The sequence below is a fragment of the Mus pahari genome, chromosome 2, assembly GCF_900095145.1.
Source record: "Mus pahari chromosome 2, PAHARI_EIJ_v1.1, whole genome shotgun sequence".
Classification (NCBI taxonomy): Eukaryota; Metazoa; Chordata; class Mammalia; order Rodentia; family Muridae; genus Mus; species Mus pahari.
Window position 1 is genome coordinate 122,698,178 of NC_034591.1, and position 15,152 is coordinate 122,713,329.

General features: G+C 37.1%; 1 protein-coding gene across 1 annotated transcript in view; it reads left to right on the top strand.

Annotated features, from left to right (window-relative positions):
* The window catches only part of LOC110315985 (contactin-4), a 394,588-nt gene that overhangs the window by 300,379 nt on the left and 79,057 nt on the right, over positions 1-15,152 (top strand). Inside the window, exon 5 of the mRNA XM_021190027.2 lies at positions 5,581-5,676. Coding sequence (XP_021045686.1) covers positions 5,581-5,676 — 96 coding nt within the window. The remainder of the gene's footprint in view (positions 1-5,580; positions 5,677-15,152) is intronic.

A 15,152-nucleotide genomic window follows, 5' to 3' on the forward strand; every position in this document is an offset into this window, starting at 1 on the left:
TCTTCTTCTTCTTCTTCTTCTTCTTCTTCTTCTTCTTCTTCTTCTTCTTCTTCTTCTTCTTCTTCTTCTTCTTCTTCTTCTTCTTCCTCCTCCTCCTCCTCCTCCTCCTCCTCCTCTTATTTCATTCTTTGTCCTAATACTTCAATTTCCACATAAAGTAGCTATGCATAGTAGAAGCCAAGGTAAGACTTGAGACTTATATCCCTAGTCAACACACTGCATTGTAGTGGAGCTGCCCTTACATTCATTGATAGGAAATTCATTTGCATACTCTTTATCTTTGTCAATTACTGGCTTAGGTGTGCTTTCTTCTTGACATTACACATTCCTAGTGAAGGCAAGAAGTCTCTCTCAGTGGCTCCAGAGGAAACATAACTGTACTGACTTGACAGATTTCCAGGTGCATAAACCCTGAAATAGTGAACTTTCCTACATTAGCACTGAGTTTTCGTACATTACCTAGGAATGGCGAACTGGAGCTGTAATGGAACTAGATGAAGATGTGTAAGAATAGTACTAGGTACATGGTATAACTTCAGGATAATTTGCAAATGGGTATTGTTGCAAGTTGCATGATGGTCATGGTGTAGAAATGTTACCCATAATGTATTTTCTTTAATAGTGGTTATGATCAGCCGGGTGTGGTGGCACACGCTTTTAATCCCAGCACTCGGGAGGCAGAGGCATGTGGATTTCTAATTTCGAGGTCAGTCTGGTTTACAAAGTGAGTTCCAGGACAGCCAGAGCTATACAGAGAAACCCTGTCTTGAACCCCCCCCCAAAAAAAATTTGTGGTTATGATCATTATTTAATCTTATCTAGATTGTGATCATGATGTAAAGTGACTGTAAATACGTTAGTTTATATTTAATATGTTGTGTGTATTTTATTTATAATCTTTACTATTGAAACCTCACAACAACAGAATACACACATGCATGTATACACTTAAGTAACCAGAACCAAAATCTATGTCACAGCGAATATCTATATAGTTTGAACAGTCATTTGGGATAAAATCTGTGAAGCTTGACCCTAACTTTCATGGATTTGTTTCAGTGCTGTATTAGGATGAAAAATATATTCTATAATGAACATTGTATATTTTCCATTTATTATGTGCATTGTAAATATTGCCAATAGCAAGCTTGGCCGTGCGTGTACAAGTATAAAGATTGCTCATCCATATATATATATATATATATATATATATATATATATATATGGATGTATATTTGACTCACCATGTTACTAGTTTTTTTTATTTTTTTTTATTTTTTTAAATTAATTTTTTTATTATTATTATTTTCTTTATTTACATTTCAAATGCTATCCCGAACCATGTTACTAGTTATTGGTGGATTATAATATTTGAAAATATCAGCTAGAGGCCTGTTATATTTTAAAAATATGGGCATATATATCATTTTTTTCTTAGCACCCACAGCTCACTCTGCTGTGTATTTGCAACTTGGATACCTTTTAAAATGAGATGCTTAGGGAGTGATTTTCCATGGGATCACAACATTCCTTGGTGGACAGAGCTTATACTAAACACCAACCTTGCAGCATTAAAGGATATGTGCTTGGATATATCCTTTTTCTCATAGTATTTCCTTTAACTGTTGCCATGATTCTTAATTTAAACTAAGCACATGTAATCCTCAATTTACATGTCATTAAATGACAAGACCCCCCACAACTAATATGTGGCAAAAATGGTTTCCAAACTCAGGTCTCTCCAAAGACAGCTAGCTTTTCCATTCAGAGTGGATCAGTTCCACCATCTGGATTTTTTATTAATTATAAACAAATATTTCTAAATATTTTCTCAAAGTCATATGAATACATATACTCTGAGCACTCAAATATTTTTAAAATTGATGGCATTCATAAAATAAAAATCTGGATCCCATTTTTAAATATCAAGTCGAGCATTTGAAAGTTGTATATGTTATTTTAGGGTTTTTTTCCCCAATTTTGGAAAATTTATTGACTTTTTACGTGTATGACTGTAGAATGTATGTATGTACAGCATATATGGCCAGTACTGTGGAGTCCAGACAAGGTATCAGCTCTGTTGGAACTGGATATGCAAACGGTTGTGAGCTACTATTGTGTTCTGGGAACTGAACCCAGGTCTTTTAACCACTGAGCCATCTTTCTAGCTCCTTGGGCCATTTCTTTACTCCGCTTATTGAGAAAAAAATGTTTGCTTATGTCTAAATGGATTGAGTTTTCTTTATTTTTATGTCACTCTGAAAATTGGATGGGTTAGCTTCACAAAAATGTAGATGGCACATGCTAAGAACCAAACTGTAGGAGTTCATTTACTGGGATTCAGTATCTCTTATAACAATAAAGGTCTAAAATACTTGAAATAGTTTAAAATTCCATGAAAATGCTTTATATAAAAATCACTACTTTATTTCCTTTCATAGTATTTCCTTAAATAAAAGAAAAATAGCATTTTTTCCAACCATAGCTTAGAATCTATTGTAGTGTTTGAGTGAGTATAATCGTCCATAGGATTATACACTTGAATGTTTTATCCCCACTTAGTATAACTATTTGGGAAAGATCACAAGGTGTGGTCCTTTTGGAGTAGGTGTGCCAGTGGGGATAGGATTGGAGGTTTCAGCAATGCAGGTTCTTTCCTTCTTCCTCCTGCTTGTGGATCACAATTGTCTTAGTCAGGGTTTCTATTCTTACACAAACACCATGACCAAGAAGCAAGTTGGGGAGGAAAGGATTTATTCAGCTCACACTTCCACATTGCTGTTCATCACCANAGGAAGTCAGGACTGGAACTCAAGCAGGTCAGGAAGCAGGAGCTGATACAGAGGCCATGGAGGGATGTTCCTTATTGGCTTGTTTCCCTTGGCTTGCTCAGCTGCTCTCTTATAGAACCAAGACTAACAGGCCAGGGATGGCACCACCCACAATGAGCCCTCCTACCCTTGATCACTAATTGTGAAAATGCCTTACAGCTGGATCTTATGGAGGCATTTCCACAAGGGGGGATCCTTTCTCTGTGATAACTCCAGCTTGTATCAAGTTGACAACACAAAATCAGCCAGTATAACAATGAAGATTCTCAGTTACTTCTGAAGCGCCATGCCTCCCTGCCTGCTTCCTGCCATATTCCCGCTCATGGCAACAATGAGCCCCAAATTAAAGACTTTCTTTAAGAAATGAATTCATCATAATGACCTATTACAGCAATAGAACAGTTACTAAGACATTTTTGAATGAAAAGCTATACACTACAATATAAATGTAAATTTGGATTCTAGCATTGTTTGGTTTCTTTATGTGCAGACAGTGTGTCTCCTTTATTTAACCCATCTTCCCCCATCACTATGATAGTCTCTAGATTGATGTGATTAGGTCCTGCACTGAAGGAATTGACAGAGATTTTGAGCCAGCATAAGGCAGAATCATCACTCACAGTATTTGTGGTCTAGAGGTACCAAGTGAAACTTGTCTAAAAATAACAATAATAAAAACCCTATATAGGCTTAAGCTTTATCCAATTTTAAAATAAGCTGTGTAAAGACAAGAAAATATAAGACTATACAAATGTCCCATGTCCCATGTGTTGCTTTTAATGTATCCTAAACTTTCCCTGAAACTAAACTGGGTGTAAAGCATGTCAGTTTGGAACAGGGGCAAGGTTGCTCAGGCTCATGTAACCCTATCACTCATGAGTATTATCATCCTTAGTAGGTTTCGCAGTAAGGATAAACAGGAATGATGCTGAGCTCATAGGATTGTTATATAATTGCTGTTATCTCTTATGAGGTAATCTTTTCATTGTAAAGCAGCCATTCAAATGGCCAAGGGGGAAGTCAGTTTTCTTCTGTCCCAGTAGGTACAACTACATGACTTGTAACCTTGTATGACATACTTGAGTCAGAAAACACTTAAGTCCATAATTGAGTTTTAGATTGCATAATTAGGACAGGAGGGAAAATGAAATAATGAATCCTTCCATGCTCATTATTAGGAGAATTCATATTGGTGACATAGGAGGTGAAAATACTCTGTCAAAAACCAGTTTCCATTTTATTACATGTATTTTATATCACCCTACTTATTTGCAATTAGTTATTTGTTTCTTCTAGGTGCAACCTTCAGGCTATAAATGTCTTCCCTTTCTTTTATAAGTAGAAGTTTCTACCCAAAATAATGATAATTACCCACTTGTCAATATTTAAAAACAGATAAGAATTCAAAATGATCTGTTTTGATTTCAAATACATTGGTGTATACTGTACTTATATATACATATACACATACATGTACACATATACATACATAGACATATAATGTGTATATAGAAGAATAGAATATAATAATCTCAGACCCTGGAAGAGTGCAGCATAAGGATAGTGTATTTCTGATTGTGAGTTCAAGGCCAGCTTGCACTGTATCTCAGGACTGTAACTAAGACTGAGGTATATACTCAAGTATCTCAGGACTGTAACTGTGTAACTGTAACATATGTGTGTGTATATGTGTGTGTGTGTGTGTATATATATATATATATATATATATATATATATATATGCATAGAGAGAGAGGGAGAGATAGAGAGAGAGAGAGAGTTAGAGTTGGGGGAGTTTAATATATAAAGAGAAAATTTTTTTTCTTTTCACTCATTTATTTTTTATTAGATATTTAGATATTTTCTTTATTTACATTTCAAATGCTAACCCTGAAATTTCCCTATACCCTCCCCCTGCCCTGCTCCCCTACCCACCCCCTCCCACTTCTTGGCTCTGGTATTCCCCTGCAATGGGGCATAAAATGTTTGTAAGACCTCAGGGCCTTTCTTCCCAATGATGGCCAACTAGGCCATCTTCTGCTACATATGCAGCTAGAGACACGAGCTCTAGGGGTACTGGTTAGTTCATATTGTTGTTCCAGCTATAGGGTTGCAGACCCCTTCAGCTTCTCAGGTACTTTCTCTAGCTCCTCCATTGGGGGTCCTGTGTTCCATCCTATAGATGACTGTGGGCATCCACTTCTGTGTTTGCCAGGCACTGGCATAGCCTCACATGAGAGGTTCACAAAATCTTGCTGGCATCATTGCATAAAATAGATTTGTGAAATGAAATGAACAGAAACAAGAGCTTGTATAATAACAATGACAACTACAGGAGGTCATAGAAATTTCAGTTTCTTCAGCTAGGTTGATAATGTTTAGTAGAGATTCAAGAATGATAGAAGTGTTTTTATGTGCATTACCCAGTGTGGTCTGTGGTTATTGAGTACTCAAAGATCGACTAGTGTTATCTGAGGAACTAAATTACACACTTAATTTTAGGTATTCTGAGTCAAAATAGATATAAGTGGAAAGTGCCTGCTTTATTGGACAATTTAGCAAGGGAATACAGAAGTAAAGGAAAATATTGATAAAAGTTTCAGTATCAGTTAATCAGAATTTCCCTGGTTTAAGTGAAATCGAAATTTTTATTTTTCAGCACAACTACCTTCTGGGAAATTGTCATAGTGCCCCCATGGTATCTTAGGGCTGTAAAGCTTAAATGTGTTTTCCTTCATTTCTCCCAACAGATCTTGAAAACTTTAAGACAAGAACGAGAAGCACAGTGTCAGTCCGTCGAGGTCAGGGAATGGTCCTTCTGTGCGGCCCGCCACCCCATTCTGGAGGTACATATACATATATCTACATGTGCACATTGCACTGGCTGATATTTTTCTTGCAGAATGTTTTCCCTCTTGATACCAACTGAAGGGACAGTGTCATTCATAGTGATTTCCATAGTCCTTCTATGAAGAGTAAGAGCTGTTATGAATTCCTCATATAACTAGAATCAGAAAATATAAGACTGTACAAATGCCCGATGTCACCATGTGCCTGGCACAAAGGAAAAGATGTCCATGTCTGTCAGAGTCAGAATCCTCTCATTTGGTCAGTTGATGTAGCTAAACTTTGAGTATCTCTTATGTCTGTGCAGGTTAAAAGGAAAACATGGTGTTTGGTCATTTTCTCCTATGCTGTGTCTATGAAGGGATCTAGGCACTGTCCTCATTAAGCTTCTGCAACCAAATATGTGTGCTTTGATTTTCTATACCAACAAGCAATTCTCCAGCACTCTGGATGCCAGCTGGCTATGCAGGGATTAAATTCCATTTGGTATCCATAGATACAACTGCCTAGACTTAGCATCAGGTCCCACAAATAAAAAGACTCAGATACATAGGGCTACCTACCTCCAGAGCCAGGAGCAGCTAACTCCCTAATCTCCAGTGTTTCTGACCAGCTACTCCTAAGTCAGGTGTAGTGATATGCTATAACTGTTGATAGAACTAAGGAAATAGTTTATGAATTGCTTTAGTTAATCACATCTAGGAGCATAGGACACTAAGAAACCAATTATTTTAAGCAGTCTCCTCACTCCCTGAGAAATATCATGGTTATGTTCATAAAGAATAATACTGAAAAATGCCAGGCAAAAGTTATCACATGTTTAGCGTTAAGTAGTAATACTTATTAGAATTTCACAAAGGATATTTTATGTATGATTATTTTGTCTGAATGTATATATGCACACATGTATCTAGTTTCTGAGATCCAAATTGGGTTTCAGGTTTCCAGAATTAAAGTTACACATTTTTGTGAACTGCCATGTAGGTGCTGAGTATCAAACCTGGGTTTCCTTCAAGAGTAGCCATGGCTCTGAACTGCTGAGAGTTTCCAATGATAAACTTGATAAACTCAGTGGATGGAAATCTGACTGAGCAGGTAAGAGCACCAGAGAACACATGTTCGATTCCCAGCACCTACACAGTGGCTTAGAGTCAGTTTCAGATGATCTGAACTCTCTTCTGGCTTTCTTAGGAACCAGGCAGTCATGTAATGCATGAATATACATGAAATCAAAGCACTCACACATGTAAAATTAAAGCAAAGAAATATTTTCTATATAAAAGATTAATAATATCTATTCTTAGGAGATATGATTTAGTTTATCCACTATCATGATCCCATAAATTTTTTGTTTGACATTTGTGGCTGAAAAAGCAAACTTTGAAAATTGCTGTTTGAAACTACTATTTCTTTCTTGTATTCAAAATTGTAACTTCTTTTGTGTGTATGTAATAGGCACTTGCAATGTGTATATGCACGTGTGCGTGTGCGTGTGCGTGTGCGTGTGTGTGTGTGTGTGTGTGTGTGTGTATGCATGTGCATGTATGTGTACACAAGGCGGTGGGTCAACCTTAGGACATTCCTTAGAAGATACCCACCTTAGTTTGCTAAATGTTTTGTTTATTTGTTTATTGCGTTCTATTTTGAGACAGTGTTTCTCTTGGGTCTGGAGACTTCAGGCAGGCTAGGTTCACTGACCAAAGATTCACAGGCACCCACCTGTCTTTGGCTCCCTAGCAGTAAAATGATGATATATACCATTACATAGCTTTTTTTTTTTTTTTCTGGGTTCTGGAGCTCACACGCAGATAATCCTTGAGCTTCTTTGGTAAACACAACAACTGAGACAAGTGTCACCTCTGTAACTTCCTTTTTCATCTAATGTCACATTTAACATTTCCAGCCGAGAAAACAATTAGTGAGAAGGCTTGAAAGCTTACAGCTGGAGAACAAGCACAGTGTTTGACAGAAAGTGGCAAGCAAAGCCTGTCTGAGATATGGGGTTGTTAGGGCTTGTTTCTGGGGCTTGTGCATTTGAAAAGAAGACCTGTTCCTTAGGAATTTTTTCCTTACAAATGAAATCAAGTGCTAAATGAATTTAAGTGCTAAACTTACAGACACAAGGGCTATTCCTGGTTCTGATTCAAATCATTATCTTAAATTGAGCAAATATTTTAAAATCTCCAGGCCTCACTCTTCTGGTCTTATAAGAGAAGAACTTACAACAAATCTCTCAGATCCCTTTTAGTCACATTATACCATAATTATAGCTCAATAAACGCTAATGAATGTCTTTATTAAGTGTTTTTACATTGTTGGGGCCTATCCTTTTTTTTTTTTTTTAAAGAAAACCATTAATATCAAAATGTATTTTGATTCTGGTGACATTTGTTCATACTAGCACTTTTAAATATGTAAACTGATTAAAAGAAAGATGGGGAGTTTTGCTAATTTTTTCTATGAGCACCTTGACAGTCTTAAGCTTCAGAAACCTGACAGTGACTCCAACGATTCCTCTTGGAGGTGTATCTTCAGTGTACTCCTCTTCCCTGGTGTGATGGTAGCACTGGAAAGGACACAACGTGATGGAGTGAGGGGGCTGTGTTTCCTGATGATGAGGTGTGCCTAACTCCTTCCCTCTTCCCACCGAGAATGTTATTAAAAATTGCCATAGACTTCTGAAATATGTCTGTCTCCATTGACAGCAGCCGGAATCTCTGAAATCTCCTTCCTTGAGCTGTTCTGACATTCTTGACAGTCTTGAGGGGGAAAGACAAGGAAATAAATATTCTCATTATGGGCTCTATTAGAAGCCATACACACAGTAATGCTGTGAACAAGACAGGTGCAGCCTGAAAATTTTCAAGAAAACAACAAAGAACATCTTGAAGGTTGTGAGGGAGCATGTCAGACATCTATCTGTTTTGTCCAGTAGAGTTAATGATTATCTGATAGAATCACTCTTCCATTCAGAAACCTCCAATGCGGGCTGTAGTTACAATTTTCTCGTGCTTTTTTCCAACCTGAATGCCACCTAAAAGCTGGCAGAATAACCAAAAGCTACCAGACCTACTGGGCATTTTTGACTTACCATATGGTATCCTAGTTTCAATTGTAACATATCATGCAGGGGGAAGGAAATGAGTCAGGCTCTTACTGTATCAGTGGGGGGTACTCAGTAAAGCCATGAAATGTACTATAAGGGACGCTGCTCATCCTCTTTTGAAAAGCATTCATTTTCAGACCTTCATTCGGTAACATAGAAATGAACAGCAAATAATCATTCTTGAGAAACATACACTTCCACTGTTCTGTCACTGTGGTAGTATCATTTTCATTCATATATATATATATATATATATATATATATATATATGTGTGTGTGTGTGTGTGTGTGTGTGTGTGTGTGTGTGTGTTACTACATAGATATTTTTAACAATAAATGGGATGTAGTCACAGAAAAATAAATGAGTTTGATGTACTCTGGCTGTCCTTGGGTGCTCTTTTGTATTAGAAACAGACATCAGTGAATTCAGGAAGGTTCTCTTTAATTCTGCCACCCAGTGTATCATTTGGCACCAGAAATTCATGACCTTTAGCTAAGCTCTCATTAAATAGGATTAAAATGAGGTGGTTTGTGATGATTCCTTCTGATGTAATTAAGTCCCCAAGTTATTCATCATTGAAATCTATCAACTACTTTTGATGGGAGATTTGGGTCTTTTTCTATGTCACCAAGGTCCTTGCTACTCAAAACCAGCAGAGATCTCACCTGGGAATTTATAATAAGGGCAAACGCTCAGACCCCACTCAGGGCCAGTTGAACCAAATCTTACTTTTAATGAGATCTCCCACTGTTCACATGCACACTGAAGTTTGAGAAACCCAGAGCTGCTTCTCTGGTTCACACACACACACACACACACACACACACACACACACACACACACATATCTTACCACTCTGGCCAAGACTGGACAGGTAGCTTTTGAGTTATCTAGGTAATCTATTATGGCAGTAAGTGGCCAACCATTTCTCAAGGGTAATCTGATTCCATAGAACTGGCGTTGAGTCCCCCCCTAGTATATCATTGTACAGAACTAAGGTTAACTCTGATACAGCACTAGATTTGAGATCCAGTCACTTTGATCATGTTCTACAAAATCAGTGTAGGGCCAGCCCTACTGGGTGTAACCCTTTGATTCCACATCACTCAAGCCAAATTGCTGAACAGTCCTTATATAAAAACATACTTAGGGCTGGAAAGGTTGCCCAGTGAGTAATGTGATTCCTATGTAAGTCTGAGTCCCTGAATTACAGTCTCTATACCAACATAAAATGGGGTATAGTGGCGTGTTCTATAACCTCAACACTGGGTGGGGGAGGCACAGAGGATGATGGATCCTAGATGCTCACTAGCTATTCAGTCTAGTCAAAGTGGAGACTTCTAAGTTCAGTGAGAGAGCATGTCTGAACAAACAAGGTAATGAGTGATGGAAGAAGACACTTGAAGTCAACCTGTGGTCTCCTTCTGAATTTACACCCATGGGAAATACTCATACAAGGACATGCACATGTCAGAAATAATTTTCTTAAGACTTTAAAATAAAGTATGGAATTATATGACCTTAGATTTTTATCTTTGCTTTCAGGTATTCTTTTGTTTACAGATGAGAAAAATTAATGCCTACCATTATCACATCCTAGTTATTCATCTTCAGGAATAGTGTTTTGTGATGATTGGGTGGGCATCTATTGCTAAATTGCTATCAGTTAGTCTGGCTTTCAAAAGTTTTTTTAAATAAAATCATCTGGTCTGCTGTTGAAGCTGTTTTCATTTTAGAGACATTAGCTAGTCTTTTGTTTGTTAGATCTTTGTGCACAAAGCGCACTCCCAGTAAAATTAGATTCCATTCCCAATACATCAGATGCATAGACCTACAGCAGACCATCTGTGGAATTCTTCACGGTGTTTATACTGCCTTAGTTTACATTCTATATTCTCTTGATGCTCATAATAAGCGCATGCAGTTTATCAATAAGGAGGAGAAAGCAGAGCAATTATGTGAAGACACACATTGGTCAATGCCAATGTTACTATAGACCAGGACACATCCCCTTTTTATAAATATCAAAGTGGAAATGTGTTTTGTCCTCTCCATGCTAGGAATCTTTGGGCTCTATCCTAAGTCATTTAAGTTCAAATTTCTTGGAGACACCGTTTCTTTCTGACAACCTTGGACAAACGTCTATATGTGATCTAATACATAGCCAGACTATAAAATCAATGTCTATACATTATAAAAATTGATGCCTGACCCAGGAAAACCTTTCTGTTGCAAGCCTCCCCAGGATATTCTAAGTTCTCCTTGATCTGGACATATCCACGTGGATTATCCTCCGAGCTCTAAAAGAATCCCCCACTGTGGCTATTTCAGATGGACTATTCTGTGATCACTAAAGGACAAAATAAAGACGGAAAAGTGGGACAGTCATGGTGTAGTCCTTCCTCTCTCTTATTACCCTACTGTGGACTTAAGCTGATTATGTACTTTCTGTGAGCCGCATTTCCTCATTTCAGCTTCTGTTTCTATCCTGTCATAACTACTCAGCTTTCAGCACTAACATGCTATTCTTGGGATTAGATTCGTCCAGTTATGAGCTCAGTCCAAGCTAGGATGATGTGTTTCTGAGGCAGGAGTAAGTAATCTTACTGTGCTAAAATTTAATATCCTCTGATGCCAGAGTAATCACAAGGACATCTACACTGTAGCCATGCTACCTGACTCTTTATACCTTATTCCCATTGCCTTCCCCATGAGTGTGCCTGTTATTTGGCAATTCTTTATAGCTTTAGATTTCCAAATACATGTTGATATGCTTCAAATATCAATCCATTTCATTTACTATAGATGTTCAGGTTGCTACCTGCCTTGATGTCTTACCGAGTGATGTAATGGTGTACAAGATCTCATTTTATTAGTGTGTACAGCTATATCTGTGTGTGGAATGGGGTATTGTGTACACATTAATGTGTGGAGGCTATATCAGGATATTGGATATTCAACTTCCATTTCTCTTTGCCTTATTCCCTTATGATATAGTCTCTCACTGAGTGAAGCTGACTAGTGGAAGGCTAGCCACTGCCACCCTCCTGTCTTTGCCACCAACAGTGCTAGGACTACAGGCACATGCATTGTTATGCCCAGCTCTTTGTATAGATGCTGAGGTTCTGAATTCAGGTCATTATGCTTAATGAACAAGCTATCTCAGCTTCTGACCCCTCTCCTTGCCTTAGATCTCAATTTGGCTCCATTCTAAAACTCGAACAATAATACTGTGGCTTTTCATTCCACTGTTATTGATATTGATGGTATCTTCTTATTGATCCTTGTATGTTGAATCATAGCACATAATTAACATATGCTTGATGAAATCTTGGATTTGTTTGCCATGATTTGAACAACTGACCACATTTCTCAGAAAGTAATCCTTCTACTTTTTTTTTTTTTAACTGATGTCCTCTCCTTTCTTGCAGTGAACTTGAAGGCTCTGATGTTCTCCCATAACTTGGCTCAATATGGGACTCTCAAATCTTCATATAGTATTAATCCAGCAGAGCGGAATTCACCTTTGTCCTATAATCTCAAATGTTCATAGTGTAGGGAGATACAGAAAATACGGTGTTAATTCACACAACTAAAACTTTAGAAACATAATTTTTTATTAACTTTATTTGGTCATTTTTATGTGCTTAAGCAAAAAGTCAGCAAACGACTTTTTAAAATATATATGGCTCTTGACTTAACCCTCATGTAAAACTCAAAGGCAGGCATAGACTTTTCAGCTAAGTCTCCCGAGTGATTTATCTAGGATTCACATCTATTATTAACACAAAGTGGCTGTGCTCTGTTGTAGCTTTATTAAAATGTTGATTTAGCCATTTCTCTTAGATTTGATCGTTGCTCTCTAAGACTCAAAATGACATTTGAGGTAAACTCTGCCATAGTTCCCATGCTTGTTAATGTCAGTGTATGTTGTTATGTTTGCATTTTCTATTCATGGTATCTGAATTCTATTTCATTTCCTTATTTAAAAAAAAAAAACAGGTATTATATAAACATAAGAGGAGCCATGATCGTGTGTGTGTGTGTGTGTGTGTGTGTGTGTGTGTGTGTGTGTGTTACTGGCAATTGTACCTAACTCTCTGAACATGCAGGGAAAACTGCTCTGCCAATGAGCTATATTCCCAGTTTCAGGGATATTTTAAGTAATTTAAAATATTTTGAATAATGTTGAATTTTTTTACACTTTTTTTATTAGATATTTTCTTCATTTACATTTCAAGTGCTGTCCCCAAAGCCCTCTATATCCTCTCCCTGCCCTGCTCCCCAACCCACCCACTCCTACTTCCTGGTCCTGTCATTCCCCTGTACTGGGGCATATAAAGTTTGCAAGACCAAGGGCCTCTCCTCCCATTGATGGCTGACTAGGCCATCCTCTGCTACATAAGCAACTAGAGACACAGCTCTGGGTTGTACTGGTTAGTTAATATTGTTGTTCCTCCTATAGAGTTGCAGACCCCTTTAGCTCCTTGGGTACTTTCTCTAGCTCCTTCCTTAGGGGCCCTGTTTTAAACTGTTTTTAATAGACTAAAGAATATTGTCTTCTACTTATTTTTATGACATTTAAAATGAGCAAAATGTGAGAAGATTTTTTTAATGATGATGATGATGCTAACAATTAGTTAATGTCATGAAAGTTGTATTGTGTATGTATGTGTATGTGTGTAAAGAGGGAAATGTCCTCAAATATTGTTAGTTTTCTAAGAACATTACAAGGGTTTAATTATGGGCTTAAAAATCATGATTTGTTGTTGCTTGGACACCACTAAGGTAAACTCTGTTTGGTCTCAAGTTCATGTCACCTGGATAGTGATTTTCCTGAGAGATGTCTTGACTCCTGCAAAAACTATAAGTCTCAGATGGCCAATGAGCTAAGGCAAAGCCATTGGGAATGAATCATTCAGAAGAGGTCCATTCATCATAGCCAAAGAATAGGTTCTTGTAATGTGTACTCAGACATAGGTGTGATGTTGTAATACTGCTACAGTACCATTGCAAAAGGATTTGAAACTTGATCAAGCCTAGATAGAGCCAATACTAGCAGTATAATCTATGTGCAATATGTGTTCTATCCTCATTTCTAGTTCTTAGAAAGATAACCTTGTATATCCTCTTAAAGAAATGTTCATCTTAATTCAATGAGGTAAACATTTAGTGATAGATAAATATTAATCATAATAAAGATAAGTATTATCACTGACATGAGGTATTTTTAGATTTTTAGTGGTAAATGATCTTCAGGAAATCTTCTTTAATAGCCCTTAAATCTTGATACCCCTTAAGTCTCATATGTTTATGAAACTGGGCTCCCTTATTTGATATATGACTAGCCAATCCCAACCTTTCTTCTGTTACTTTCTTTGCCAATGAAAGAGGCCATAAGTTGTTAGAGAACTAATCAATGTGTCATAAGGTTAAACAGTTTGCAAATGCAAGCTCGTCCATATTCAGTAAATCTCCATCTTCACTTCATAGTTCAATAGAACAATAAGAATAGAACAAGAAGAAACTAAGACTTGCATTTCTCAGGAGTTAGTTGTTATATACATTACAACATGCTATATGTTATATGCACTATAACATGCCAAAATGACGTACTATCATGTTTTCCTGTTCAATATTATGAGCTACTGGGAGTATCTGTCCATCTACACCATGTGTAGGCTCTGTTCTTCTCAGGTATGAGGTTGTATCACTCAAAGGAGTCAACAAATGTCAAGGAATGGAAGGAAGAGAGGCCTTACAGGTCTAGAAGAATAATTTACATCATTCATGTAGAATAAAACAAACAAACAAATAAACAAAAAGAAGGAAATGCAAAAACAATGAACTGAATGATGTCCTGTCAGTTATCTCTAAAGATGGTCCACATGTTCGGTGATGTTCCTCTCATGATCATTCTCCTTGAATTGTTCTGCCAACTCCTTCAGTTCTTTTGAGTATTTAGATAGCCACAACTGTTCATATACTGGTAAAACAAAGAACAAACTTATCATTGTGAAAACTATTCTGTGTCCATGGATTAATTACTCCCAGATCTTATATACCTGAGCCTCTATTTTTTGTTTTGTTTCGTTTTGTTAACCTGCTGGCTTGGTTTCTAAGAGATGTCCAAGAGTAAGAGGTTTCATACTTTGCACCTTCATTCTGCATTTTCATTCTGATAACAGAGGGTTTTAAGATGCTTGAGTGGTTACAGCAAGTGCCAGGTTATAACAGTTACAAATAGACTCGTGTACGTTAATAAATAGCTATTAAAACAATTCAATGGAGAGGATCATTTCCTTAAAAATAGAAAAATATATTAAAAAATCTTTTCTACCTCTCTTGTTCCTTCTTTGTTTTATGTA